Source organism: Pseudonaja textilis, chromosome 13 (genome assembly GCF_049901715.1).
Source record: "Pseudonaja textilis isolate UNSWEBS1 chromosome 13, rPseTex1.2, whole genome shotgun sequence".
Lineage (NCBI taxonomy): Eukaryota > Metazoa > Chordata > Lepidosauria > Squamata > Elapidae > Pseudonaja > Pseudonaja textilis.
Genome location: NC_142002.1, coordinates 1,909,221 through 1,936,863, shown reverse-complemented (window position 1 = coordinate 1,936,863; position 27,643 = coordinate 1,909,221). Strand labels below are relative to the sequence as shown.

At 45.7% G+C, this 27,643-nt stretch overlaps 2 protein-coding genes and 1 long non-coding RNA gene across 4 annotated transcripts in view; 1 reads left to right on the top strand and 2 right to left on the bottom strand.

Moving 5' to 3' along the window:
- MAP2K1 (mitogen-activated protein kinase kinase 1) overlaps nucleotides 1-19,598 on the top strand; it is a 36,572-nt gene extending 16,974 nt beyond the window's left edge. The window contains exons 3-11 of the mRNA XM_026709321.2: nucleotides 586-732; nucleotides 1,237-1,314; nucleotides 2,905-2,956; nucleotides 11,226-11,350; nucleotides 12,433-12,640; nucleotides 13,936-14,000; nucleotides 16,104-16,165; nucleotides 17,394-17,439; nucleotides 18,261-19,598. Coding sequence (XP_026565106.1) covers nucleotides 586-732; nucleotides 1,237-1,314; nucleotides 2,905-2,956; nucleotides 11,226-11,350; nucleotides 12,433-12,640; nucleotides 13,936-14,000; nucleotides 16,104-16,165; nucleotides 17,394-17,439; nucleotides 18,261-18,374 — 897 coding nt within the window. The 3' untranslated portion in view covers nucleotides 18,375-19,598. The remainder of the gene's footprint in view (nucleotides 1-585; nucleotides 733-1,236; nucleotides 1,315-2,904; nucleotides 2,957-11,225; nucleotides 11,351-12,432; nucleotides 12,641-13,935; nucleotides 14,001-16,103; nucleotides 16,166-17,393; nucleotides 17,440-18,260) is intronic.
- Nucleotides 19,599-21,701: 2,103 nt separating this feature from the next.
- Nucleotides 21,702-26,736, bottom strand: SNAPC5 (small nuclear RNA activating complex polypeptide 5). The gene is made up of 3 exons (XM_026709408.2): nucleotides 26,581-26,736; nucleotides 23,196-23,285; nucleotides 21,702-22,424 (listed from the first exon to the last, which is right to left on the bottom strand). The coding sequence occupies exons 1-3, from the start codon at nucleotides 26,668-26,670 to the stop codon at nucleotides 22,329-22,331; spliced, it is 276 nt and encodes a 91-aa protein (XP_026565193.1). The 5' UTR covers nucleotides 26,671-26,736; the 3' UTR covers nucleotides 21,702-22,328.
- Nucleotides 21,702-27,643, bottom strand: part of LOC148124709 (uncharacterized) — a 529,533-nt gene continuing 523,591 nt past the window's right edge. For both annotated transcript variants that reach the window (XR_015745151.1, XR_015745150.1), the window contains exon 2: nucleotides 21,702-22,023. This is a non-coding gene — a long non-coding RNA (uncharacterized LOC148124709). The remainder of the gene's footprint in view (nucleotides 22,024-27,643) is intronic.

Sequence of the window (27,643 nt, the reverse complement as noted above, 5' to 3'; positions counted from 1 at the left end):
AGTCAAGGACTGCCAATATTCAGCCTTAGAATTTTGCCTTCCTCTCTTTAGCCAGGCAAGGAGCGGTGAAATCAGAGGTGGTATTCAGCCGGTTCTGACCGGTTCTACAGAACCGGTAGTAGAAATTTGGAGTAGTTCGGATAACTGGCCAATCCCACCTCTGACTGGCCCCGCCAACCCCATCTCTTCTCTGCCTCTCATTGAGCTGATCGGCTGGGTCTTCTTTGGTTGCCCTGCCCAGGAGAACGGAGCTGGAAAGCAGGTCAGTGGGGTGAGGAGGAAATAGGGATTTTGCAGTCACCTTCCCCTGCCACGCCCACCAAGCCACCCCCACAGAACCGGTAGTAAAAAAAAAATTGAATCCCGCCACTGGATGAAATGCCGCCTTCCTTGCTAAATGGGCACCTTTGAGGGGCGGCTTGCGGGCACAGCTCATTAAAGACCCAAAGGAGTCTGGGGTCCGAGGCCTGACCCTCTTGGTTTAGCTCCCCCGGGTCCTTGGCTGCGGCCAGCAGGGTGGTCTGGGCCCTTGAAGTGATGGGAGGCCCCGGAGGGGCGACCCACAGCGACGGCTTCTTTCGGCAGTTGATTCACCTCGAGATCAAGCCAGCCATCCGCAACCAGATCATCCGGGAGCTGCAAGTCCTGCACGAATGCAACTCCCCCTACATCGTGGGGTTTTACGGAGCCTTTTACAGTGACGGCGAGATCAGCATTTGCATGGAGCACATGGTCAGTGGGCCTCTTGGCTTGGGGGGGCTGCTTGGGACCCTGCGGTGCTTTGAGTCCTCAAGGGCTCGCGAGGGAGGTTGGTTGGGGGAGCAGAGTCGGACGTTCCACCCTCCCTTCCTCCGTCCGTCCTCCCCTCCCCTCTATTTTCCTTCCTTCCTTATCCCTCCATCCTACTATTTCCCTTCCTTCCTCTCTCCATTTTCCTTCTTTCCTCATCCATTCATCCCTCTGTTTTCCTTCCTTCCTCTATCCATCCATCCCTATTTTAATAGATAGAGGGAGGGAGAGAGAGAAAGATAGAATAGATAGATAAGAGGGGTAGAATAGATAGAGAGAGATAGGATGAATGGATGGATGGATAGATAGATAGATAGATAGATAGATAGATAGATAGATAGATAGATAGATAGATAGATAGATAGATAGATAGATAGATGGATGTTGCCATGTCCCCAACACTTTGAGGATAAACATGGCTCTCTTTGCTTGAACGTTTCTTAATAGGATGGCGGGTCCTTGGATCAAGTCTTGAAGAAGGCTGGCAGAATTCCGGAGAAGATTCTTGGCAAAGTCAGCATTGCGGTAAGTACATGTCCAGCAGGGAGAGAGTGCTGAGAACATCTTTAAGGCAAAGAGACGTGGAATTCTTCCCCCTCCTTCGCTTCTTCTTCCTTCCTTCCTCCTCCTGCCCCATTCTTCCTTCTTTCCTTTTCCTCCTTTCTTCTTCTTCATCCTCCTTCTCTTTTCTTCCTTTCTCCCCATCCTCCTCCCTCCCTCCTTTCTTCTTCCTTTTCCTTTCTTTCTTCCTTCCTTCTCCTCCTCTACCTTCTTTCCTTTTCCTCCTCCTCCCTTTCTTCTTCATTCTCCTTTCTTCTTCCTTTCCCCCCATCCTTACTCCTCCTCCCTGCCTCCCTCCTTTCTTCTCCCCTTTTCTTTCCCCTTCATCCTCCGCCTCCCTTCTTTCCTCCTCTTCTTCTTCTTTCATCCTCCTTTCTTCCTCCTTTCTTCCTTCTTCCTTCTTTGCTCCTCCTCTCCTCCTTTTTCCTTCCTCCTCTCTTTCTTCTTCCTTCCACCACCACTTCCTCCTTTCTTCCTTTTTCTTCCGTCTTTCTTTTCCTTTCAAACTGAAGGCCTCAAGTAAGGCCGACAGCTTTGCAAGAGGCAAGATCAGGGATGCTCCGTTCCTCCACCCCCCCATTCACCCCAAGCCTTGTAAATCATGTAGCAGCTTCTGTGTTCTGCCTCCATCCCTGGGAACAGATTGGCTGGGTCCTGCCTCTCTCGCAAAGAAATGACTCACTTGTCTTTGGAAGAGCTGTGACTTGTTACGAAAGACCAACCCAGATGGGCGAACATTTGCGGGTGCTATTGCCAGAAGTCGAACCCAACGGTGTTTAACAACAGCTCTCCATTTCTTGGCACACAGTGTGGATTGGGGTCACGCAAAGAGAAAAACAGAAAAAAAAAATAAGTGGGAAAGATGTTCTTTATGTTTCTCTTTTTCTGCTTTCCATCTGTCATAATCGGCTGAAACCAAAAAAAAAAAAATGGTTTCCCAATTTTCCTAAAAGTTTTAAGACCGTCCCTCAAGCTTGTCCGCTTTAAGATGCGTGGACTTCGAGTCCCAGAATTCTGGGAGTTAACGTCGACGCATCTTAAAGCTGACAAAGTTGAGAAATAATTGACCTGCCTCGTGAAAATTGCTCCTGTACTTGGTACAGGAGCTGTAAACGATTTTTTTTCTTTTTATAAAAATAGTGGGGTTGGAGAAAATGATAAGAGGGGTACCTGGGTGTGCCTGCATCAAACTGGAAGATTCTACGAAGAAGTTAACTTCGACAGTTTGCCTTAGGATTCCCGGTTCATATAATCCAACCTTAGAATCCTTAGCTGTGCAGATTCAGTTGCAAAAAGCAATTTCCAAGTTTGTAGAGGGCAGCTGTGTCGTCTGCAGCAGAGAGGTGGCTGCTTTAAAGAGATCCATGTCTGAAATTGTGTTCGAAGCCTGGCACGGTCATAAAAATTTCTGAAGAACTGTCAACTGGAGCAGGATCTCTGTTAGGCTCCCTTCTATTAAAGTAGAATATGGTTACGTTCCTTTGAAGTTTACCTAGTTTCATGTTGATCCTTGTTGTCTGCTTGTTGCAATGAGCGCCTTCTTTTGATCCGCAGGTTATAAAAGGTCTAACATATTTGAGAGAAAAGCATAAGATCATGCACAGAGGTAGGTGGTTTATGTTTCCTGGCCTCAAGGCAGCCAGATTTTCTTTTCTTACCCATGTTTTGCTAAAATTGCAAGCAGGGCCGTAGGTGGGAGATAGAAATGTCAAGAAAGTCAAGATTGTAGCTGTGACTACAAAACTGAAACTCTGTCCCAGAGGTCTGTGGAGATTCTCAAGTCATCCAGGGTGCTTTTTCAGGAGGCAATTGGACTTTCTTGTTTTTTTTCTTTTGAAGACGTTTTGCTTCTCCTCCAAGAAGCTTCTTCAGCTCTGACTGGATGGATGGTGGGGAACGGAAGGATTGATAACGCCTTGCTGGTCATTTGCATCTTTTTTTAAAGAGTCGTTAAGGCCACTTGGAGGTTTTTCTGTGTCCTCAGAGTGCTTTTTTCAAGAGGCAACTGGACTTTCTGGTTTGTTCTTGTGAAGATGTTTCACTTCTCATCCAAGAAGCTTCTTCAGCTCTGACTGGGTGGTGGGGAATGGAAGGATTTATAGCCTTTGGAGAGAGCCGCATTTAAAAGTCACAGGCCACTCTTTTGAAGACAACCACGTCCATATTTTGGACAGAGAGGACTGGTGGTTTGAAAGAGGGACCAAAGAGGCCATCTATGTCAAAATTGAACAGCCCTCAACGTGTGTGTGTGTGTGTGTACAACATCATCTATCTCCAGTCTACAACCACAGTCCTTTCAGCAGGTGCAAGAAGGTTCCACAGCCATTTGCACCACTCAGGTGACTCCGAAGATACAGATAAACCTCCAAGTGGCCTCAACGACCCCCTAAAAGGATGCAAATGACCAGCTGCCTGCAAGGAGTTTAAATCCTTCCATTCCCCACCATCCAGTCAGAGCTGAAGAAGCTTCTGGGATGAGAAGCAAAATGTCTTCAAAGAAAAACCAGAAAGTCCAGTTGCCTTTTGAAAAAAGGACCCCAAAGGACCTGACATCTCTCCCACTCCACATACATCCCCCCCGTCCATCACGGCTGCTGCATTCCCCTGTCTTGAAAACTGGGGAATAAAAGTAGTCCTTGACTTATGACCAAATGAACCCAGAATTTCAGTCATAAGGTATTGTCATCATTCGACTTTTCGTGTAACCAGACTCAGTTTTATGATTGTCTGTACAATTGTTGCCAAACTATTCCCCTATGGTCGTTGAGTGAAGCACTTGGTCCTTAAGTGGGTCCGGCATGGCCTAATGGGCGGGTTTTTTTGCCATTTTCTGCCGGAAAACGACAAAAAATACCGCAAACCATGGTCAGATCATTGCAGGACCCTGTTGTAAATGTGCCATGTGCCCGAAAAGCAACCACGTGACTTTGGGAGGGGCAGAGCAGTCGTAACTTTGAAAACAGGTTGTATGTACTTTTTTAAAAGTTGGGTGTAACTTCAAATGGTTGTTAAACAGCCAGTAGTAAGTCAAGGGCTACCTGTACAGGTAAGTCCTTGACTTGCAATGCTTCATTTAATGACCATTCACAGTTACAACCCAGCCCTGAAAAAAAGTGGCCATTTTTCACACCGACAACCTTTGTAGCATCCCTAGGATCATGTGATCAAAATTCAGAAGTTCAGCGATCGGTTCATACTTATGACCGTTGCTGCAGTCCCCTTTGGCCACCTTCTGAGAAGCAAAACCCATGGGGAAGTCAGATTCACTTAACAACTAAATAATATTTAGTAAATAATGTTACTAAAGGATCAACGGCTGACACACCGTACTGAACGAGTAGTCCTTAACGGGTCTATGTCTACAAGTAAGCAATGGGGTGCCACAAGGTTCCGTCTTAGGCCCAGGACTCTTCAGTATCTTTATTAACGACTTAGATGAGGGAATAGAAGGGGAACTTAGAAAATTTGCAGATGATGATACTAAACTGGCAGGAATAGCTAACACCCAAGAAGATAGGCTCAAATTCCAGATGGATCTTGACAGACTTGAACACTGGGCCATATTTAACAAAATGAAATTCAATGTAGAGAAAAGTGAAGTCTTCCTCTTAGGCAAGAAAAACCAAAAGTACGCATACAGACTGGGTGAAACCAGGCTTAATAGCAGTAACTGGAGTCTTAGTGGACAACCAGCTAAATAGGAGCCAGAAGTGTGCAGCAGCAGTCAAAAAAGCCAATGCAATCCTAAGTTGCATTAACAGAGGGATACAATCAAGATCAAGGGAGGTACTAATATCACTCTATAAAGCCTTAGTAGGACCACACCTAGAGTACTGCGTCCAGTTTTGTTCACCACACTATAAAAAAGATGTTGAGACTCTAGGAAGAGGGCAGAGAAGAGCAACCAGGGTGATGAAGGGACTGGAGACCAAAACATACAATGAATGGTTGCAAGAACTGGGCATGGCTGGTTGAGTGAAGAGAAGGACCAGGGGGAGACATGATAGCAGTCTCCCAATTTTTGAGGGGCTGCCATAATCAAGCTGTTCTCCAAAGCACCTGAAGGCCAGAGAAGGAATAATGGATGGAAACTGACCACGGGGAAATTCAACCTGGAAATAAGGAGGGATTTTCTGACTGAGAGAGCAGTCCACCCATGGAACAGAAGTTGCCTTCGGAAGTTGTGGGAGCTTCATCCCTGGAGGCTTTCAAGAAGAGACTGGACGGCCATCTGTCAGAAATGGTGTAGGCTTGGGCAGGGGGTTGGACTAGATGGCCTACAAGGTCCCTTCTAACTCTGATTATCTGTTATCTATTAACGGCTGTGGTTCACTTAACTGCAGTAAGGGAGGTTGTAAAATGGGACAAAGCCCACTTAACACTCTCTCTGTAACAACAGAAATTTGGGGCTCCGTTATGGACTAGTCGAGGACTAGCTGTAATTTGAGAGGACTGAAAAAGCTTCGTCTTAGGGGCTTTCCAGACCATGTTCAACCCAGGATGCATGTGTGGTGTGAAGTTTGCCACTTAGTGTTGGCTTCCTGCGGGGGGAGCAGGAGGGGGAGTGTCGTGCCCCAGCACGAAGCGGTCACAGCTCCCCCGGGGCCGAATCATGCCAATCTGCACAAAGCACTCGATATTCTCACGTCCACCGGCTTGTTCCTGCCGGTCCTTACTTGGACGCTCAGGTAACGGAAATCAATACCTGAGTTCCGAGAAAATACAAGACAGAAACACAGCTGAGAAAAATGAGACCCAACGAAGCCGCTTGCCAGAACCGGAGGTCGCTGTGTGCCAGAGACCATGAAAACATCAAAGCTCTTGTCTGCTCTTCCCTCCCAGCCTTTCCGTGGTCTTTCAAAGGCACACCCCTGCTCTTCAGGCGGCCACTTTGCTTTCCTCCCCGTTGGCGTTCGTTTTGTTTTTTACCTCCAAAAATTCAGGGAAAAGGGGTGGGGGGAGTTGTTCTAGGATCCCCTGTGAGGGTCCCACAAGATGCTTAGCCTCAATGAAACACAACCAACTGCTCTACGAATCCCCCATTGCTCTGAATGGCCTTTTTTTTAGGGGTAGGTAAGGAGGGGTGAAACCCAGGGATGGATGGATGGATGGATCTATTTATTATATATCTGTCTGTCTATCTATATCTTATCTATGTCTCTGTCTATCTGTGTATATCTATATCTAAGTCTACATCCATCTATGTCTCTATCTCCTATCTCATCTATGTCTATATCTATCTACTATCTTCTATCTATCCTATCTTCTATTATTTTCTATCTATATCTATCTCTCTATGTCTCTATATCTATCTATTCTATATCATCTATCTATATCTGTCTGTCTGTCTGTCTATATATCTATGTCTGTATATATCTATGTCTCTGTCTATATATCTATGTATATCTATCTTCTAACTATCTTGGGTATTCTATCAATCCTATCTTCTATCTATCTATTTTCTATCTATATCTGTCTATCTGTGGCTCTTGTCTGTCTATATCTATCTATATCTGTGTATCTATATCTATGTCTCTATATCTATCTATATGTCTCTATCTTCTATCTATCCTATATTATCTCTCTATGTCTGTCTGTCTGTGTCTGTCTGTCTGTCTATCTATCTATCTATCTATCTATCTATCTATCTATCTATCTATATCATCTATCTATCTCTTCTATCGATCTATCTTCTACCTATCCTATCTTCTATCTATGTGTCTGTCTGTGTAGCTGTATCTATGTCTGTCTGACTTTATATCTATCTATTCTTGATATCTTCTATATCTTCTATCTACCTATCTGTTCTTGTGGGTTTTGAAGGCACTCAGCGTCCTCAAGTTGGAGCCGCCAGCAGCTCTTTCCCGCTGCTTGAGGCCTGCTTTCCTTGAACCCGGGCCCCCTCCCCCTTTCTCCCTGCCCCGGTGGGATGAATCGCAGATGGGCTTCCTTTCTCTGGGAGCCCTAATGCAGGGCTAATGGCTGGGTAAGTGCTGTGCTGAGTGGTGTCCTTCGCCCACTGGGAGGAAGGAGGGGGGGGGAAAGGGGGCTCCTTGCAAGGTTTCAGTCTTGGTGGAGAAGCGGTTGCCTAGTTACCAGCAGCCTTCCTGTGGAGAAGAGGCGCATCCCAGCGTGTCCTCACCTGCCTGGCAATCCAGTGGTTCTCCGAAGACGCTCGAGATGCTATACAGGGAGAAGATTCTGGCTGCTGATTTACTTGAGGTGGCAGAAGCCCATTCAGATGAGCAGGAGACCTAGGGAAAGGTGCATCCTGGCTTGTTCCAAAATAGTGGCTTGTAGAGGTTCTGGATATATTCCTGCAAGACAGCGCGTGCTGTCATTTTTGGGATACCAACTACAACTGAGTTTTGGCATACAGGCAGCCTTACACCCACAGGTGCAAAGCCCCAGAGGGCAGGACAAGAAACGATGGATGGAAACTAACCCAGGAGAGAAGCAACCTGGAATTAAGGAGGAACTTCCTAACAGGGAGGACAATTAACCCGTGGAACCATCTTGCCACCAGAAATCATGGATGCTCCATCGCTGGAGGTTTTCAAGAAGGGACCACTAGACAGTGACATCTGAAATAGTATAAGTTCTCCTGTTTGAGCAGGACGCTGGATTTAGAAGACCTCCAAAGTCCCTTCCAACTCTGTTATTCTTTGTCCTAAAGTGGGGGCTATGTAATAGAGTGAGGTAGGATCATCTATTGAATCCGGTAACCTTTAGAATGGAAAAGAACTTATTGGCTTTCAAAAAACCCCAAATCTGTTTCCAATCATTTTAGGGCTGTACTTTTCTCCATATCCCTTAATGTCTTTCGAAGGCTGTTCCTGTGCCTCTACACGAGTTCCATACATCTTCTCCACTCCCAGAGGTCTCCAAAGTTGGGCAACTGTAAGGCTTGTGGACTTCAAATCCCAGAACTCATAGCTGGCTGTAGAATTCTGGGAGTTGAAGTCCACTGCAAAATCCACATGGGTAGCAGGCTACCAGCCATCACTGAATAGCAGAGAACGTGGACTTCTGGTGGCGAGGTCACGGTGGAGCAGAGCCGCAGGAGAGCGAACTCTGCAATCCTGTATCTGAATTTTTGTGCTAGGAAGCTCTCAGAGGCGTCGTGAAGCTCGGGGAGAGACACAGAAACCTGAAGGGGAAACCTAGGAACAGAATGGAGGGAAGCAACCTCCTGCTGCCTTTGAATCCGGCGCAAAACAAACTCAGCATCTATGGCGGGTCCGAAGCCACGACAGCCAGCTGCGATCGGGAAGCGGGAAAGTGGATCAACGCAAGACATCAGAAGAAGAACGGCAGGCGGGGGCGGTTTTTGAGGGGTAAAAGAAGAGATTCCTGTGAAAGATTCTTGACAGAGGGAATCTTCGGGGAGGGCGAATACAGTGGCGAATTGTTGGGGGATAGCGGGAATGAAAGGGAGAGGAGGAAACAATTGGAAAAGAACAGTTTAATGGCGGAGAGAGAGCACCGCATTTAAGAAAAGATCGAGACTCTGTGAATAAAAACTTAAAATTTCTACGATTTGGACCGATTACTAGCAGAGCAGAAAAGAGACAACAATTGACAACAAGAGATACTATATCTTTTTCAAACTGCACCAATAAGATTGGATAAGCCCTTTTTTAGAGAATTAGATCGAATAATAAGTAAATTTGTTTGGGACGGGATAAAAATGAAATTGTTACCGGACAAAAGAGAAAGAGGTGGCTTTGGACTCCCTGACTGGGAAATTTATCACCAGACTGAGGCTATGGTATGGATTAAAAATTGGATCAACTGGAAAATCCAAGAGTATTGTCGATAGAGGGTCACAACTTGCAGAGAGGGTGGCATAGTTTCCTATGGGATGGGAAATGTAAACAACATGCATATTTTCAGAGACACGTGATTAGAGATTCATTAATTTGGACATGGAACAAGATTAAAAAGAATCATTATACTAAAGTGCCGAACTGGTTGTCAACTATGGAAGCACAAATCTACCCAAACGCAATGGATCTGGGGAAAAAGAGGAATTATAAAGACTTATTAGACACACAAGGAAGATTAAAAACGAGACAAGAACTACAGCAACAAAATATAAAGATAGATTGGTGGACATGCATGCAAATTCAGGCGAGATACAAAAAGGACAGAGAACAATTTGGTTTCTGCATGGGAAAGCATCAATTAGATAAAATTCTACAAGAAATGGAAAAGAAAATGATCTCAAGAATATATAATTTTCTACTAGATTTTAAAATGGAAGAGGAGGTGGTCAAAGAGACGATGGTGGTATGGGCAAAAAATGTTGGCTATAATATAGACCTGGAAGATTGGGAGAGAATGTGGGGACTAAATTACAAACTAATTACATCTGCAGCATACAGGGAAAATCAATACAAAATATTCTACAGATGGCACCTTCCCCCCCGCTAGACTGGCAAAAATGTTTAACTCAGACCCAAATTGCTGGAAATGTGGAAAAGAAAAAGGGACTTATTTTGATACCTGGTGGACATGCCAGGAAGTGGAAAAAATATTGGAATATAATTAGACAATGGATAGAAGAAATAACAAATCAGAAAACTGAACTTAATCCGGAAACTTTTTTATTAATTATAATAACACAAAAATGCAATAAAACAGATAGATATATCATGTTACACGTATTAACAGCTGCAAGGATTTCGTACGCACAACTCTGGAAAGAAAAAAGGGTTGCACCAGAAGGCATGGTTATAAAAAAAAAATAGATTGTATAGAGATGGACAAGGATAACGATGAAAATAAAAGACAGAAGATTCAATTTGCTATAGGGCCTGGGATGCCTGGTATGAGTGGTTTAGAAATAAAAAGGAAATAAAATGGCAATTAAGAAAAGAATGAGGGAATATGTAAATATATCAATATACCATGGAGAAGATTGATGTGTTAGGATAAACGATATTGATTTATAGCAAGAGTAAGATGTAATGGTAAAGGAACAAGTAAATACATATACTGAAAAATGTAAGGAGATGCAAAAGAGGTCTTGATGTGGATAACAATGTATGAAGTTTTATGTTTTTAAAATTTGAAGACTTAATAAAATTTATTAAAAAAGAGCAGAGAACATCACCGTAAGCATTACTTGTACCAACTTCCCCCGACTTCTTCTTCCGTTGAAGAATGGCGGATAGACGGATCTGACAGTCACGCTGTTTTCTGTTGATTCTGCAGAAGCCCACAGACGATTCTGTGTGAGGTTAACGTTTGAATCTCGTCTATCCCTTTCTATACAGGCAAGTCCTTGACTTACAACAGCTCTCACTTAGTGACCACTCTAAGTTACAACGGCACTGAAAAAAGGGAGCCATAAAGCCGTTTTTTTCACACTTACAACCATTGCAGCATCCCCCCGTGGTCACATGCTCAAATTTCAGACCCTTGGCAACTGACTCCTGTTTATGATGGTTGCAGTGTTCCAGATTGACGTGATCCTCTTTTGCGACCGTCTGACAGGCAAAATCAATGGGGGAGCCAGATTCAATTCTGTTACTTCTCGCTTCTGTTACTCACTTAACAGCTATAGTGATCCGCTTAACAACTCTGTCTAGAATGGTTGTAAATTGGGGCAAAACTAACTTATCTGTCTCGCTTAACAACAGAAATTCTGGGCTGAAATGTAGGTGGAGAGGACCCCCTGTATATGAACTGGTAATAGTTTTTTATTTAATGATTTGATTGTGGATCCGTGACTACAATAGGGAAAGCTGGGATGGATTTGATGATCTAGCATGCGTTGCCAAAAGGAATGTCTGTCCCAGAACTAAACTATTTGAAGTATTCTCCTTTTTTTCCTTCTTCTTCTCCCGCTTCCTCCCCTTCCCTTCCAGATGTGAAGCCCTCAAATATCTTGGTCAACTCGAGAGGAGAAATCAAACTCTGCGATTTTGGGGTCAGCGGGCAACTGATCGATTCCATGGCCAACTCTTTTGTGGGCACGCGATCTTACATGTCGGTAAGTGCCGTAAGGTACTTGGTGTGCCATCTTACATGTCGGTAAGTGCAGGCCATAAAGTACCAGTAGCTGCTGTCGAATTCAGACACGCTAACAGCTGATCAGTGTGGTGATCAATCTCTTGTTGAGTGGAGTGTTTTCTTGCCTGCAAAGTGCACAAGTGTTTTGCACAGGAGGGTGCAACCTAAGGGTGCCCTCTCATTTAGTTTAGTTTTAGTTTACTTTATTGTCATTGCACCTCGTACAATGAAAGCAAACAGTGCACATCATGACCATGAAAATAAACACAATCCCACATCCTTCACTCTCCACACATTGAATTGAAAACCCCTGATATTGCATTCAAATTGCACTATACAGCGGAATTCAACAGAGCTCCTGCCCTGGGATAGAAGCTGTTTTTCAGCCTATTTGTCCTTGTTTTTATTGTCCTGTACCGTCTGCCAGATGGTAATAGTTCAAAAAAAGGGGATGCCCAGGATGAGATGAATCTTTGAGAATGTTTTGAACTTTCTTAAGGCAGCAGGAGCTTCCAAAGAGGGGAAAGGACAACCAATGATCCTCTGGGCAATGATGTTAACCATCTGGAGTGTTGTCCTATCTGCCACGGTGCAATTGGCAAACCATACAGAGTTGCAGTAAGTTAAAAGTCTCTCTCTGGTGCAGCGGTAGAAGGTCACCAGCAGTTTTTCATTCAGTTGTTGTTTTCTGAGAAGTCTCAGGTAGTCTAAACTCTGCTGGGCCCTTTTGACCAGGGCTGCAATGTGAGCCCCCGCAGGTCAGGTCCTCTTTTAGGGTAACACCCAGAAACTTAAAACTGGCCACTTTCTCCACTCGGTCTCCATGGATAAACAAGGGCTGGAGGCCTGATCTGTTCCTTCTATATCATCCGTTATAAGCTCCTTGGTCTTATTGGTGTTGAGGACCAAGTTGTTCTCCATACCATGAATAGTTTCGCATTATCGATTTCTCCTCCTCCATCACCCTTTCCATTCTGTGACCGGACGGGTTTTTGCTGCTGCACCGTCCATGTTTTTTCCACCCTTGTGACTCGTTCTGACTTTGCGTCCGTCCGTCCCCAGCCGGAGAGACTGCAAGGGACTCACTACTCGGTGCAGTCGGACATCTGGAGCATGGGGCTCTCCCTGGTCGAGATGGCCATCGGCAGGTACCCCATCCCTCCGCCCGATACCAAGGAGCTGGAGTTGATGTTCGGCTGTCCCGTTGGGGCTGACTATCCTGTCTCGGAGACGTCTCCCCGGCAGAGAATGCCAGGGCGGCCCATGAGCGGTAAGAGGGCGCAAGCTGGCAGTGCCAACTTGGGGAGGGCTGAAAACGGACCACTCCTTGGAGAAGCGAATCCAGTTGTGGCTGGGTGTTTTGTTTTGTTTTTTAAGGGAAGTCAGTGGGTGTGATTGTGTTGGGATGATTGGGCACAGGCTGTGCCAGAGCAACCCCATCCTTCCGGCATGGGCTGGGCCTAGGAGCTTGGCCTTCAGATCTGCAGAAGCATCTTCAGAGAAGGGCCCGTTTCTTCCCACTGGCCATACCTGCTTCCACCAAGGCTTTGCTTTCATTTGGGCCGCCCCTGCTTGGTTACGGGGCCAAGGCTTCCTGACAGTCTAGGCCAGGGATTTTCAAATTTGGCTAGTTGAAGACACGTTGACTTCAATTCCCAGAATTCTCCTCTCAGCAGGCTGTGAGTTTTGGAAGCCATGTTGAAACCAGGTGCTCCCACGCTACCACATTTTGAGCCTTGGGAAGTGGGAGGGTGGAATTTCTGGGAGTGTATGTACTTAGACCAAATAACATTCTTTTTGTCGTTCGAGGTCACGCGATTGTGTGCACAGGTGAAGAGAAGTCTTCAGGTGGGATGGATGAGGATTGGGGCACGGGGTGGGATGGCGGGTGTAGCGGGTTGGATTTGTGGTTTTGATTATTGCAAGGAATCCTGGGATTTTCAGATTCCAGATTCCCCCAGTTGTGCCGGTCACTATCCAAATAAAAGAGAATTTTTGAGCGGTGTCTGTCTCGGAGTTATTGGTTGGAGTGGAGGGTTGCTGAAACGCTGACACATGCCTTCCTTCCTTCTTTTTCCTTTCTTTTCCTTCCTTCCTCCATTCATTCATTCATTTTATAAATAGTTCAAACTGGCAAACATATCCAACACACCTTCCCTCTCCTGGTGAGCCGGTGAGGTGGGTTGAACTAAAAGAGGCACTGACCTCAGAGCCTCCCAGGTGGCTTTTGTGCCTAAGGTGAGATGAGAACTCAAAGTCTAGGCCAGCACTTTAATCACTACACCGAATTTGGTCTATGTATGCTGGCTGGGAGAATTCTGGGGGTTGAAGTCCACACGTCTTAAGGTTGTTGAGTTTGAAAAAAAACATTTTTGTTTTTAGCAAGCATTCGTTGACAAAACCTACGCTGCTGTCTCTCTTCATCAGCATTTCTTAAAACAAATTTCAAGGCGTGCCACTGAACGAATTTTGGACACGGTTAAGTCTCATCAGAAAAGAGTGAAAAAAAATAAGCTATACGCCAAGGAGTGAAATTAATTTTGCCAACGTGTTGTCATTTTTCAGCCTACGGTTCAGACAGCCGACCACCTATGGCCATCTTTGAGCTCCTGGACTACATTGTCAATGAGGTGAGTGGAATATAGTGGGTCTTCGGGGGGCGTTTTTTGTCTTCTGCAAGCGAAGGGTTTTTGCTGTCGTAAGAAGCATCCTGGAACCGTGCTGTTGTGATGGACTCCTGCCCTGGATAGATGACCTCCAGGGCTCCTTCCACTCTGCAGTGCTCAGAACCCCCGAGGAGATTCAGATGGTTGGGATCAGCGGTAAATTGTTTTTACTACTGGTTCTGTGGACGTGGTTTGGTGGGCGTGGCAGGGACAGATATTGCAAAATCCCCCTTCCCTCCCCACCCCACTAACCTGCTTTCCAGCTCCGTTCTCCTCTGCAGGGCAATCAAAAAAGACTCAGCCAATCAGCTGGGACTCAGGAGGCGGAGAATAGATGGGGGCGGGGCCAGTCAGAGGCGGGATTTGCCGGTTCTCTGAACTACTCAAAATTTCCGCTACCAGTTCTCCAGAACTGGTCAGAACCTGCTGAATTACCACCTCTGGCTCCCTCAAAAATCTTTGTAGATGGCTGAAATCTCACCCAGGATCTTAGTTAAGACCAGATATGCAAAAAAAAAGGGGGGGTGTATTTTAGGGGTGCCTCTGAAGCAGCCTTTCCCAGTCTGGCTTGAAAGTCTTACTCTTCTAACAGGCGCTTCAGCTGCAAAGCCCGTTTCTGTGGCAACGTTAAAGTCAGTCATTGCAGGCTCTAGAGGCAGCTGATGCTGGGATGCGAAGAGGAGTTTTAGACCTCAATCAAGATGGTTTGTTGGCCCCTCTGTGCTAAACAGAGGCAGATTTGACTGTTCTCTCCCTTGGCGCAGCACATGAGGATCTCTTGCGTCTTTCCTCAGGGAAATGCTTCGGGTTGACTGCGTTTAGTTCCCACATTTCTGCTATTTTTTTTTAGTAGTATTTGTAGCAGGACTACCAGATTCTATAACGTGTTTGCTCCTCATGCCATCCATCTGGTAAACTCACAAGACTTGTTTTTCACGCCATAAACATTTATAACTAGACTGTGTTGTTTCTGTGTGTCATATAATATATGTGGGTATATGCATAATTTTGTACTTATTTATCTATCTTGTCATGTTTATGTAGTGTAATATTGGAGGTAGTGACCCTTTAAGAGCTATATGCAATGAAATTTCATTTTTAACGTATGCCAATTAGTGGACATTCAAAGTGACAAAGTTATTCTTATTCTATTCTAATTTCTCCTATTCTATTCTATTCTATTCTATTCTGATTTATCCTATTTCTATTCTGTTCTAGTCTATTCTATTCTAAATTTCTGTATTCTATTCTATTCTGATTTATCCTATTTCTATTCTAGTCTATTCTATTCTAAATTTCTCTGTTCTATTCTGTTCTGATTTATCCTATTTCTATTCTGTTCTAGTCTATTCTATTCTAATTTATTCTATTCTATTCTGATTTATCCTATTTCTATTCTGTTCTATATTCTATTCTAATTTCTCTATTCTATTCTATTCTATTCTATTCTATTCTGATTCTAAATTTCTCTATTCTATTCTAATTTCTCCTATTCTGATTTATTCTATTCTATTCTATTCTGAATTATCCTATTCTGTTCTGTTCTAATCTTGCCTATTCTAGTTTCTCTATTCTATTCTAATTTATTCTATTCTAATTTCTCCTAGTCTATTCTTTAATCCTGTGGCATTTGGGGAACTGCTGAGTCTTTGAAAATGGAGGAGCATCTAAAAAATCAAAGTCATGAAAGGTGGATATGATTGTGATTCCTGCAATTGGAGGTGGAGAATATAGAAAGAAACAGACAGAAACAGAAACAGAAACAGACAGACAGACCATTTGGCCTAGTGGTCAAGGTGCTGGCCTAGAAGCCAGGAGACGGAGAGTTCTAGTCCCGCCTTATTGGGCATGAAGGCTGGCTGGGTGACTTTGGGCCAGTCCTTCTTACTTGGCCCAACCTACCTGACAAGGTTGTTGTGGTAGAGAAAATTGGAGAAAGAAGGACTATTAGGTACATTCGCTGTCTTGAGTTTCTTGTAGAGTAATAAAGGTGGGATTAAAAATACAATGAACTCCGAGTCGCGGGATCGTTTCTCTTTTCATCTTTGACCCCTTGGTTGCTTTCAGCCCCCCCCAAAGCTGCCGAGCAGAGTCTTCAGTCCAGAATTCCAGGACTTCGTGAACAAATGGTGAGTTCGGACTCCAGACTGTTTCCTTTGGGGATGAGGGGAGGGTCAATGAAAAGGCTGGGGGGTTGACTCTCTGAAAAGGCGTTTTGGTAACAAATAAAATGAGGTCCGTTTTTCCCTTTCTGGACCAAACTTGCTCACAATTCAACATGATGGTATGATTTTTTCAAGATTATTTTTTTGGTCATTTGATGGCCACGCAGACCGTGTTTCCCCCAAAATATGACCTACTTAGGAAATTAATCCTAGCTTGATTTTTAACATGTGAGCCCAATATAAGCCTTACTCCCAAAATAAGCCCTAATTTAAGATCCTGCCCACTCCAGAGGTAAAAATTAAGCTAGGGTGGGGATGGAGGTGTGGAGCTGCCCTACTACTTACCTTTGAACACTTGCAGCCAGGCCTCGCACACCCAAACACCTGCCTTGCCGGCCCGTTTCTTCTGCCGCTGGCAAGGCTTTCCCGAATAGCAAAAAAAGAGGCCGTGGGCCACCCATGCACGTGAGGTAAGTCATCCCCCTAAAATAAGACCTGGTGCCTGTTTTGTTTTGTTTTTCTTGGCAAAAATATAAGAGGGGGTCTTATTCTCGAGGGAACACAGTCGTTTTTGAGCAATGTGCTGGGATGCACACTCCAGCAACATGGATAAAGCCAGGGCAGAATCCAAAATTGATCTGTGTCAGTTCAAATAAAGCATGGCAATTATTGACCATGCCTTGAGCGGAGATTGTGCCCATGTGAGCAAAGGTCCATTGCAACCACAGCTCATGTCCTGTTACTTTGCACAGGATATAATAATATCCTTGTAGATATATATATATATAATCATTATCAAAATATTCAGGAAATTCAAAATATTCAGGAAGTTCTGATTCTCTGTTAGGTACATTAGATCAGTATGATAGTTTTATTTGAACATGGTTAAATTTCGCTACACTTATCTGTAAAATTAGGCAGATTTTGGCCACCCACCAATGATCTCATCCCTAATTATAATACACAATTATGTCTCCTTCTGTTTTGTTTTATTTTAATTTTATTCTGGTATGGGACCGTAATGGAAGCTGGACCATGCATTTAAAGCTTCGTATTTTGGCTTGCCATTCATTCAACCTTTGCATGGAATCCAGAACTACAGAGCTCCAATTTAACATATACCTCAACCATGATTGTGTTTGCGGGTGTGTTGGGCTCCCAACTGTAATGTATAACTTTTCTTTTTTGACAGCTTGATCAAGAATCCGGCTGAGAGAGCAGATCTAAAACAGCTTATGGTGAGTGAATGGTTCCTGGTTTGTTTGTTTGTTTTTTGAAAGATGCATATTGCAAGATTCCTCCCCTTGGAATCTACTGGTTTCATCAACATGCTAGAGTGGTTTCATTAAATATTTAGAAAGTCAACATGCACGACTTCCAATTAGGGTTGCTGACTATTCTGTTCTGTTTTCTATTCTATTCTATTTCTGCGGTGGTGCAATTAGAATGCAGCATTGCAGGCTAATTCTGTCAGTTTGATCCTGACAGGGCTTAAGGTTGACTCAGCCTTCCATCCTTCCGCAGTCGGTAAAATGAGGATCCAAATTGTTGGGGGCAAGAGGCTGACTCTGCAAACCACTTAGAGAGGGCTGGAAAGCGCTATAAAGCGGTATATAAGTCTAGGGACTATTGCTATTGCTAAGAAGAGGAAGGAAGGAAAGAAAGGGTGTGATGGGAAAGGAAGGAAGGAAGGGGAAGGAAAGGAGGGAGGGATGGAGGGAAGGAAGGAAGACAACTGGACCTGGCACATCCATTTTAGTCAGCAAGAGGCTGACTCTGCAAACCACTTAGAGAGGGCTGGAAAGCGCTATAAAGCGGTATATAAGTCTAAGTGCTATTGCTAAGAAGAGGAAGGAAGGAAAGAAAGGGTGTGATGGGAAAGGAAGGAAGGAAGGGGAAGGAAAGGAGGGAGGGATGGAGGAAAGGAAGGAAGACAACTGGACCTGGCACATCCATTTTAGTCAGCAAGAGGCTGCAAACCACTTAGAGAAGGCTGGAAAGCACTATAAAGCAGTATATAAGTCTAAGGGCTATTGCTATTGTCTTTTCTCCTTACCAGGTCCACATTTTCATCAAAAGAGCGGAAGCGGAAGAGGTGGACTTTGCGGGCTGGCTGTGCTCCACCATCGGCCTCAACCAGCCCAGCACTCCAACCCACGTCGGCGGACTCTGAGCCGCTCCGCTGGTCGCGGTACGAAGACTTGCACCGGCTGCTGCTGCTGCTGCTATGCAACTTCCATTCCACGGGGGAGGCCGACTCGGAAACCGCTCACTCCAGACGCCCATCGATGCGCACCGGGGTCGGGGAGCATGACATGATGTGGCGCGTTGGTGTTCCCAGCCACCTCCCGCTGTTTAGAGCCACGTTTCTCCCCCCCTCCCCCTTCTTTTCCCATCAACTCAAAAAAAGTTATTCTGCTGCCCCTCCCGCCGCCGCCGCCCCGCTTCCGTGCTGCGCGCCTTCTCAAGCTTGTCGTGCCAAATTCTTTTTCCAGGTCGAGTCCCTTTCGCGGGTTTGTGCGAACAGCTGTTGTGTTTTGATTCCCGGCGACCAAATGTGACGCTTCGCGCCGCCAAACTCGGCACAGTTGACGTGAATGATGGATGCCTTTCCTTAACTGGGGAACCTTCTCAAGAGACCTGGGTTGGCTGTTCCCGGCCTTCGTAGACTTTTGTCCCGTGAGCCTTGTGTAACTTCGGTGGTCTCTTGTTTTTTTTCCCCTCAGCTTTTGCTTACCCCAGTCCTGGTCAGAACATTTAGAGAGGGGCGGGTTGATTTTGGACATGGATTTGATGCCACTAAGCTGAGGTGGGAGTCATGGAGAACCCTGGGTCCTTGAACTGGTGGGGAAAACCATTGGTGGGCTTCAGCCCGAGTAAAGGGGTATTATTATTATTATTATTATTCTTTGGCCTCCTCTCCTGGGTCAGTATGAACACACCTGTCGATGCTTTTTATTTATTTGCCTTGTTGGATATTTTGGGCTGGCTTGGCCTGCTGTTTTTCAACCTTGAGCACTTCCAAGATGGGTGGGCTTCAACTCCCAGGATTCCCCAGCCAGTTATTCTGGGAGTCGAAGCCCACCCATCTTGCAAGGGTCCAAGGTTGAGAAAGACCGGCTTAGTGGCACTCATCTCATCCATCTATGAATTTGGTACCTGGTTGAGCACGGGCGATAGGAAACTCTCCGGCAGAATCAACGCATTTCTTTATCTCTCTTTCTCTTTCTCTTCTTTTAAAGGCACCGAGATTTATTTCCCTTCTAGGACGGCTGAGGTTATTAGATGTCATGCAATCTTTGCCTCCGTTGTGTTGGAAGCTTCTTTTAATCATTTTACTCTTTCCAGATGTTGAGCCAAACTGCATCCTTACATTTAATAAATGTCACCAAAATCACTTTGGAGAGTTTATGGGGTTTGTAAAACACGGCCGTTAGCTCGCTTTGGTGTTAAGGTAGATTTTTTTTATTTTTCGTGGCATTTTGGGGTGGGGGAGAGGAAGTAACTTCTGGGTTTAACTCTGCCTCTGATCTCCCAGGTGCGATCTACAAACACTCCATAGCCCATCTTCCAGAGATCGCTCTTCTCCAGATGGAGGACAATTGTGGACTGTACCGCATGAGGTATTAAGACACGACAGTATAGCACCTGATGGATGATGACCGTAAAGTAAGGGTCTTCAACCTTGGCAAGTTTAAGACTTGTGGACTTCAACTCCCAGAATTCCTCAGCCAGCAAAGGAGGGGCTCTCCAACTTTTAGCAACTTTTAAAGATTTGAGGAATTCTGGGAGTTGAACCCCGCAAGTCTTATAAAGCTGCCAAGGTTGGAGATCTCTGCCATAAAGCATAGCTCTCCCCCCCCCTGCAATCCAGGCCCCAATCAGAGTGTTGTACCCACAGGTAGTCCTCAACTTACAACAGTTCATTTAGTGATGGTTCGAAGTCACAAGGGCACTGGAAAAAGTGACTTATGACCACTTTTCAGACTTAGGACGGTTGCAGCCTCCCCATGCTCCCTCTGATCAAAATTCAGGCACTTGGCAGCTGGCTCGTGTTTATGACGGTTGTAGTGTTCTGGGGTCATGTGGTGACTTTTTATTTTATTTTTTGCAACCTTCTGCCAAGCAAAGTCAATGGGGAAGCCAGATTCGCTGAACCACCATATTGCTCATTTAACAAATGCAACGATTCACTGAACGACAGTGGCCAGAACGGTGATAACATGGGGTAAAACTCACTTAACAAAGCTTTTCACTTAGCAGCATAAACTTTGGGCTCAACTGTGGTCGTAACCAGAGGACTGACTACCTGTACTGGATTTGGGCCAAACGTGTTGTAAAACGCACCCTGGACACCACGAACAGACCTAAAGGCAGGTCTGTCACTGAACAGCTGACGTGTGGCCACAAGACTGCAGGAGAGGGGCTGGCAATCAGAACTTTGGAACCAGGTTGCAAGAACCTTTTTAGAGGTCCATTGTAACTTCACGTGGTCCCAACAAGTTGTACCAAGTCATCTGTAGGAAACCTTGGAAGTTGTACTTTCAACAAGGGAGTATGGAAAGGCTAGGAGGCACACACAAATTTAAAGGATAGTAGTGACTTAACATATACTCTCTTTTGTGCAGGGGTGGGCCACAATCACAACTTCACAACCCGTGGGCTTCAGCTCCCAAAATTCCTGAGCCAGCTTCAGTTTCCGCGAGTTGGAAGTCCTCAAGTTGTAAAGTCACCCATTGTCAACTCATAAAACATTCCTAGGCCTGTTTTAGTCGTTGCCATTAAAAAACGGGGTGGGAGAGGAAGGACATCTGGAAGAGCCGTGTAGCAGTTTGTGAAAGCAAAAGTACATTCCAACTCTTCCCTTTAAAAGATTGTCACTCAAATACCAGAGCTTTTGCCCACGAATATATTTAATTGGAGAACGTGATTGACGACACCCAGCCCGTGAACTGGTTCAATTGGAGAATCTGATTGATGACACACCCAGGGGGGAGGGAGGAAACAGGGTCACAGGGGACTGTGAATGAGGTATGCCAGTGTTGGCTTCACACAGGGCAGTGCCAGTATGTTGCCTCTAATGAGTACTTAGAAGTTCTTTGAAGTTTGGCTCAAGGATCGTTAGGGTGATTGCTGGAATCCCGACAACCACAGGTGCCCACACTTGCTCTTGTGTGCCTGCCTTTGCAACTTGCCCCATTCCAGATGCGCTGCAGCTGGTTTGCTCCTTCCTGAAAATCAGTGCCGATATATGGTACACCACCTCCCAAAGAGCTACCAATTCACTGCAGTATCTTAAGAGTCAAACTCAGGGGGTGGGGGTAATGTATGCTTCCTGCCCCCCCCCTCAAAAAAACACAACTTCCTATTTTGGGATGATTTGTAATTCTGAAGACACAAATCTATCCCGAGCGATGCAAAGCAGAGCCATTTTGACATCTGTTGGAAGGACTGACGTGCCAACTGCCCGCTAGGAAAGTATCGTTAATATTACCCATAGTAAACAAAACATATTTTTTTATTCCACACAAGTTTCATAAAATGGGCCCAAACGAACCAGAATAAAGGAGTCATATACAGCCATACAGGGGGGGGAAAAAATCCCATATTTTTCCACTGCTTTTGTGCAATTTATCCATAGGAGGTTCAGGAAAACCCAACTGGCACAGAACAGGCAGCTTCCGAGCTTTTCCTGTTTTTTTTGTTTACAACCGGGCAGGAGATGATCTTTCGTGGACAGATTATTGCTTCAAAAGCTTCGTTTCCTGAACTGCTACTTGTTTTGAAATGTAGGTCTGCTCTAGAACGGGGCAACTTCCAACCTTGGCAACTTTTAAGACTTGTGGACTTCCAACTCCCAGAGTTCCTCAGCCAGCTTTGAAGTCCACAAGTCTTAAAAGTTGCCAAGCTTGGAAGTTGCCCTGTTCTAGAAAATGACTCCTGCTACATAATTAGGCTTCAATGCTGCCGTTTTCCAACCCGCCCCGTAATTTATTACCGCCTTCAGACACTTGTGAGATGCTCAGGGGCCTTTTCTGGTTGGGGTTTGGTCTCTGTAGCACCATACGAAGCTTCCTCCAAGCCGGGGAAAGCTTCGGAACCCTGGCCTGATATCAACACGGGTGCACTAGGAATCTGATTCTTCCTCCTCCTCCTCTTCCTCACCATCACCGTGCACTTGTAACTGCAGCTTAGTCTGATTAATGGCCAGTTCGTTGTCCATCTGTTCAAAGAAAGAAGAAAACGGGTCACTTTCTGCCAAGAAATATCAAGTTGTTTACAAACACAGTCCTTTCCGCAGTTCCAAGAAAGTTACACACCCATTTGCACTATTCAGGTGACCCGAGGGCACCGATAAACCTCCAAGTGGCCTCCACGAACTCTCAGGAAGAAAGCCCAGTTGGGTGAGAAGCGACATGTCTTCAAGAAAAAAACGAAGAAAGTCCAGCTGCCTTTAAAAAATAAGCATCTTTGGGGCCTCTCGAGCCACGGTGGCGCAGAGGTTGGGAGTGCAGTACTGCCGGCTACTTCTGCTGACTGCCGGCTGCCTGCAATTTGGCAGTTCGAATCCCACCGGGCTCAAGGTTAAACTCAGCCTTCCGTCCTTCCGAGGTGGGTCAAATGAAGACCCAGAATTGTTGGGGGCAAGAGGCTGACTCTGTCAACTGCTTAGAGGGGGCTGGAAAAGAAATGTAAAGCGGTATAGAAGTCTTAAGCGCTATTGCTATCTTCCATGGGTGTTTTTTTTTTTAAAAAAAAAGCGAGTTTCTTTGCTTGGAAATATTGTTCACCTGCTTGGACAGAAACAGAGGAGACCATGGGGAGAACCTTCCCTCAGTTGGCATTCTGGTAAATGAGGGACCAGTTACAACTTACAACCAGCGGGGCTGTAGATCATAAGCCCCTGGAGCCTTTTCTCCCTTCTCGTAAAGAAGACTCCATCTTTGTGGCCTCTAAACAGGAGAGCGACTAGAGCGGAGAGAAAGAGCCTTACGTTTATGTGCTCCTCCGTGACAGCAGCCGAGGGCGTGAACATCGTCCCTTCTCGGGCGTTGATCATGGACCGAAGAGCCAACTCTTCCACCTGGAAGCAGAAAGTCATGGTCAGCCTTGAAAGAAGCGTTAAGCAACGTCCTTGGCACCGTCAATCCTCCTTTAGTGAAATCATCTGGCTTAGAGCAGGGCTCTCCAACCTTGGCCACTTTAAGACGTGTGGACTTCAACTCCCCACTCCCCAGCAAAGCTGGCTGGGGAATTCTGGGAGTTGAAGTCCTCCAGGTTTAAAGTGGCTAAGGTGGGAGACCCCTGCCTTAGAGTGTGAAAAGATAACCTGGCCAGCCAAGGGCTGTGCATCCTAGTGCTATGATTTTAAAATGAATCCAGGGTTCACTTATGGCACAGTTGATCTCCCAGGAGGGAAAAAGTGGCAATTGCTCTCTTGCAATACAGGCAGTCTTCGATTTAGGACCAGAATTTCCATTTCTACATGAGTAGCACCTGATCTGACCACTGTTTTGCTACTGTTATTTAGCACTAGCAATAGCACTTGGACTTCTATACCGCTTCACAGAGCTTTCCAGCCCTCTCAAAGCGGTTTACAGAGTCAGCCTCTTGCCCCCAACAATCTAGGCCCTCGTTTTATTACTGACCTAAGAAGGAAGAAAGATTGAGTCAACCTTGAGCCAGTCAGGGTTGAACTCTAGACTGTGGGCAGAGTAAGCCTGCAATACTGCATTCTAACCACTGTGTCACCAGGGAAGGAAGGAAGGAAGGAAGGAGAGAGAGGGAGGGAGGGAAAGGGTAGAGCAATCGCGGTTAGACTTATATACCATTTCACAGTGCTCTGCAGCCCTCTCTAAGAGGTTTACTGAGTCGGCCGATTGACCCAACAATCTGGGTCCTCATTTTACCCACCTCGGAAGGACGGATGGCTGAGTCAACGTGGAGCCTGGTGGGATTTGAAATGCCAAATTGCAGGCAGACAGCAGGTAGCAGAAGTGGCCTGCAGTATTGCCTTCTAACCACTGTGCCACCCCAGCTCTTTCGGGAATTGCTGCCATTTGTTAAGTGAATCACACAGTCGTTAAGATAGATCAACTCTGTTCATCTATATGTTAAGTCCCCAAATTTTGATCACGTGACTGGGAATGCTGCAATGGTCCTAAACGTAAGGACTCGAATTTTATTTTTTTCAATGCTATTGTCAAGAAAATCGCCAAACTAGTGATTGTAAGGTAAGGAGTGACCTGTAGGTCTTCAATGAAGCGGCCTCCTCTCTCTTATAAACTACCAGTTCCTAGATTTTAAGGTGACACGTGTGGGCTCCCCTTTAATTGTATCCCAGCAACCATGCTGTATGATGAAATGAATATGACCCATTTAAAGTCAACTCTGGTCAAGGGAAGCCTGGAATTTAGACTGTAGTTATGGGAAGCATTTCTGGAAATTAACAACAAAAAAAGGCCCTGATATTTTGTGATAGAAACACTCTGTTTTGATGGACTATCAAGCCTCAAGGAGACCCCAGAACAAAGGGGAGACTTGCATCGCTCCCACATTTCAAAGACTAGCTACCTCAGGAGGACTAGAGACTGGCCTTCTTTTAAGCTCTAGGTATCTAAGTATTTAGGTATCCAAACAATTGTAAGTAGATCTGCAGCAGAGGAAGTGGAGCCGAACAACCAGGCTTAAAATGCTAATCCCCGTCCGGAAAGCACATTCCTGAATCTCTATTTATAAAGCTAGCCTTTGTGCGTTTGGCTGGGCCTTCCTTCCTCATTCATACCAGGGTCTTAGCACCTTTGCCAACAGCTGGCCCAGGACTCACAAGGCCCTGTGGTATTCAAATAAACAGGGCAAACACCAGGCCTGGAGGGCGGCTGGTTAAGCCCTTTTATGGCCCGAAGTGCCAGGGGGAGGAGAAACAGGATGTTAAAAGTCTCAAGCCACTGTCGGAGGAGGAGAGCTATCTTCATCTAGGGCAGGGATCCCCAAATTCTCCATCTGGCTGGAGAAGTCTGGGAGCTGAACTCCACGAGTCTTCAAGTTGCCAAGTTTAGAGATCTCTGATCTAGGGCAGCCAAAATTCAGAATACATTTATATCTATATCTATATCTATATCTATATCTATCTATCTATCTATCTATCTATCTATCTATCTATCTATCTATCTATCTATATGTTTTCTTTTATATATATATAAAATCTTCCAATGTGGAAGAGACCTTGGAGGTCTTCTAGTCCAACCCCCTGCCTAGGCAGGAAACCCTACACCACTTCAGACAAATGGTTATCCAATCTCTTCTTAAAATCTTCCAATGTTGGAGCATTTGCAACTTCTGGAAGAAAGTTGTTCTTAAGCTTTCATCTCTGAGGACCCCTCCCCACTTTTAAAAATTACAGAGGACCATAAATAAGCTTTTGTAAGCATGGCTTATATTTATCCATATTTACCATATTAACATTTTAAATAGATGCATTCGCTGCCAATTGTCAAGAATGTTTCACGGGACTTTTAATATTGAATTAATATGGCCTTGATTTCGAGGATCCCCATGGGACCTTGTGTCATCAATTTGAGACACACTGGCCTTTAACAAAGCATTGGGGCGAGGAACATAGGCTTTGTTACTCCTCCATCCGATTTCCGATAGCTTTTGGATTAAAACACCCATCATCCCCAGGCAAAGAAATGGTCTTGGGGGCGTGCAGGGGGGGAGATGTAGGCCATTCAGAAGAACCTTTGGGGGGAAGTTGAGCTACAACCCTGCCTGCAATCGCCTTTTGTGTGTGTGTGTGTGTGTCTGAAAAAGCCCCCGCTGGTCTCTGCGCTTGCAGTCTTCCAAATCTGTTGGGACTATCATACCCATTATCCTGTGCCTTGGTTCTTACAGGCCTACAGACATTTCGGGGGGCGGGGGGGGATCTATGGAAATTCCCAGTCCTCCAGGTCATGGCTGTCTCAAAGGTGCTTCTTTATCTTTTTTTTCCAAGAGGCTACTGGACTTTCTGGTGGTGGTTGTTGTTTTTTCTTTGAAGACGTTTCGTTTCTCATCCAAGAAGCTTCTTCAACTCTGGGGAATGGAAGTCAGAGTTGAAGAAGCTTCTGGGATGAGGAGCGAAACGTCTTCAAAGGGGGGAAAAAAAAATCCAGACAGTCCAGTTGCCTCTTGGGAAAAAAAGCACCTTTGGGACAATGGTGGGGAGGGGGTGGACACCATTGGGGGCTCCCTTGAGGCAAATCTCCCTCCCCCCAGACAGAGGCTGTGCCAGCGGGGTGCGACACGCGTTCGGGCGTCCACACGTGCGCAGTTCCGGGCTAACCCCCCCTCTCCCGGGAGGTGGGGGGGGGGTCTGGCCCCGCTCGCTCCCTGCGCACCTTGAGGCGGGTGAGCTGGTCGTGCAGCGCCTCCTTGACCCGCAGCAGCGTCTCCTCCTCCTTGCGGAGCTCCTGCAGGCGGCTCAGCATCCTGTTCCCCTCCCCCCCCCTCCGAGGAGGAGGAGGTGAGAGGGTGCGCGCAAGGATGACGTCACCGGCGAGGGCCCCCTCTCTCTCTCACCGGTCGGAGGGAGAAGAGGCAAGCGACGCGGGAGCCGCCATTTTGCTCCAGGGCGGAAGAGAGGGAAGGAAAAGATACCTGCCTGGTTTCGAGGCCTCAGCGGCCTCCCGCTCTTGGGGGTGTCTTAATGCTTCCTCCCCCCCCTCCCCAAAAATGGAAAGGGGAGCAAAAGCCAGCAATGGCCGTGGGGGGAGGGGGGGTGGAACAGCAGCTTGTCAGGAAAGAGGCTAGAAGAGAGAAGGGAGCAATGCCCCACCTACCCAAAACAGCCCCATTTCCTTCTATTATTCAACCCAGAATAGAATAGAATAGAATTCTTTTATTGGCCAAGTGTGATTGGACACACAAGGAATTTGTCTTGGTGCAAATGCTCTCAGGGTACATAAAAAAGATAAATTTGTCAAGAATCATTAGGTGCAACACTTAATGATAGTCATAGGGTATAAATAAGCAATCAAATCATACTAGGAATCAGTCAATATTCAACCCAGGGCATTATCTTTGAGGAACTGAGAAGAAATGCCTAAGTTGTTGGTTTTTTTTTTTGAAGGTTAGCACCCTAATATTAGTGAGGGAGGTGGGCTGCTTAAAAATGTGATCAATAAATCCTATTACCAGCATGTATATGTACCAAATCTGCATTTATTTCCCCTGCTGACTGGGTCCAAGATAAGACTGTCCCTGTAGAGCGCAAAAGCTTACACTGGACATCCCAAAGGTATCTCAAAGGTGCACAACTTGGGATGGCTGAGAATCACTAAACTTACTCTGGATACTTTAACTTCAGATACACTACAATTAAAGCACTGGGGTATCTGCAAGAGATCAGAAGACCCCCATCTTCCTGTATCTAGGTATACGGAATAGATGTGCAAGGATTTT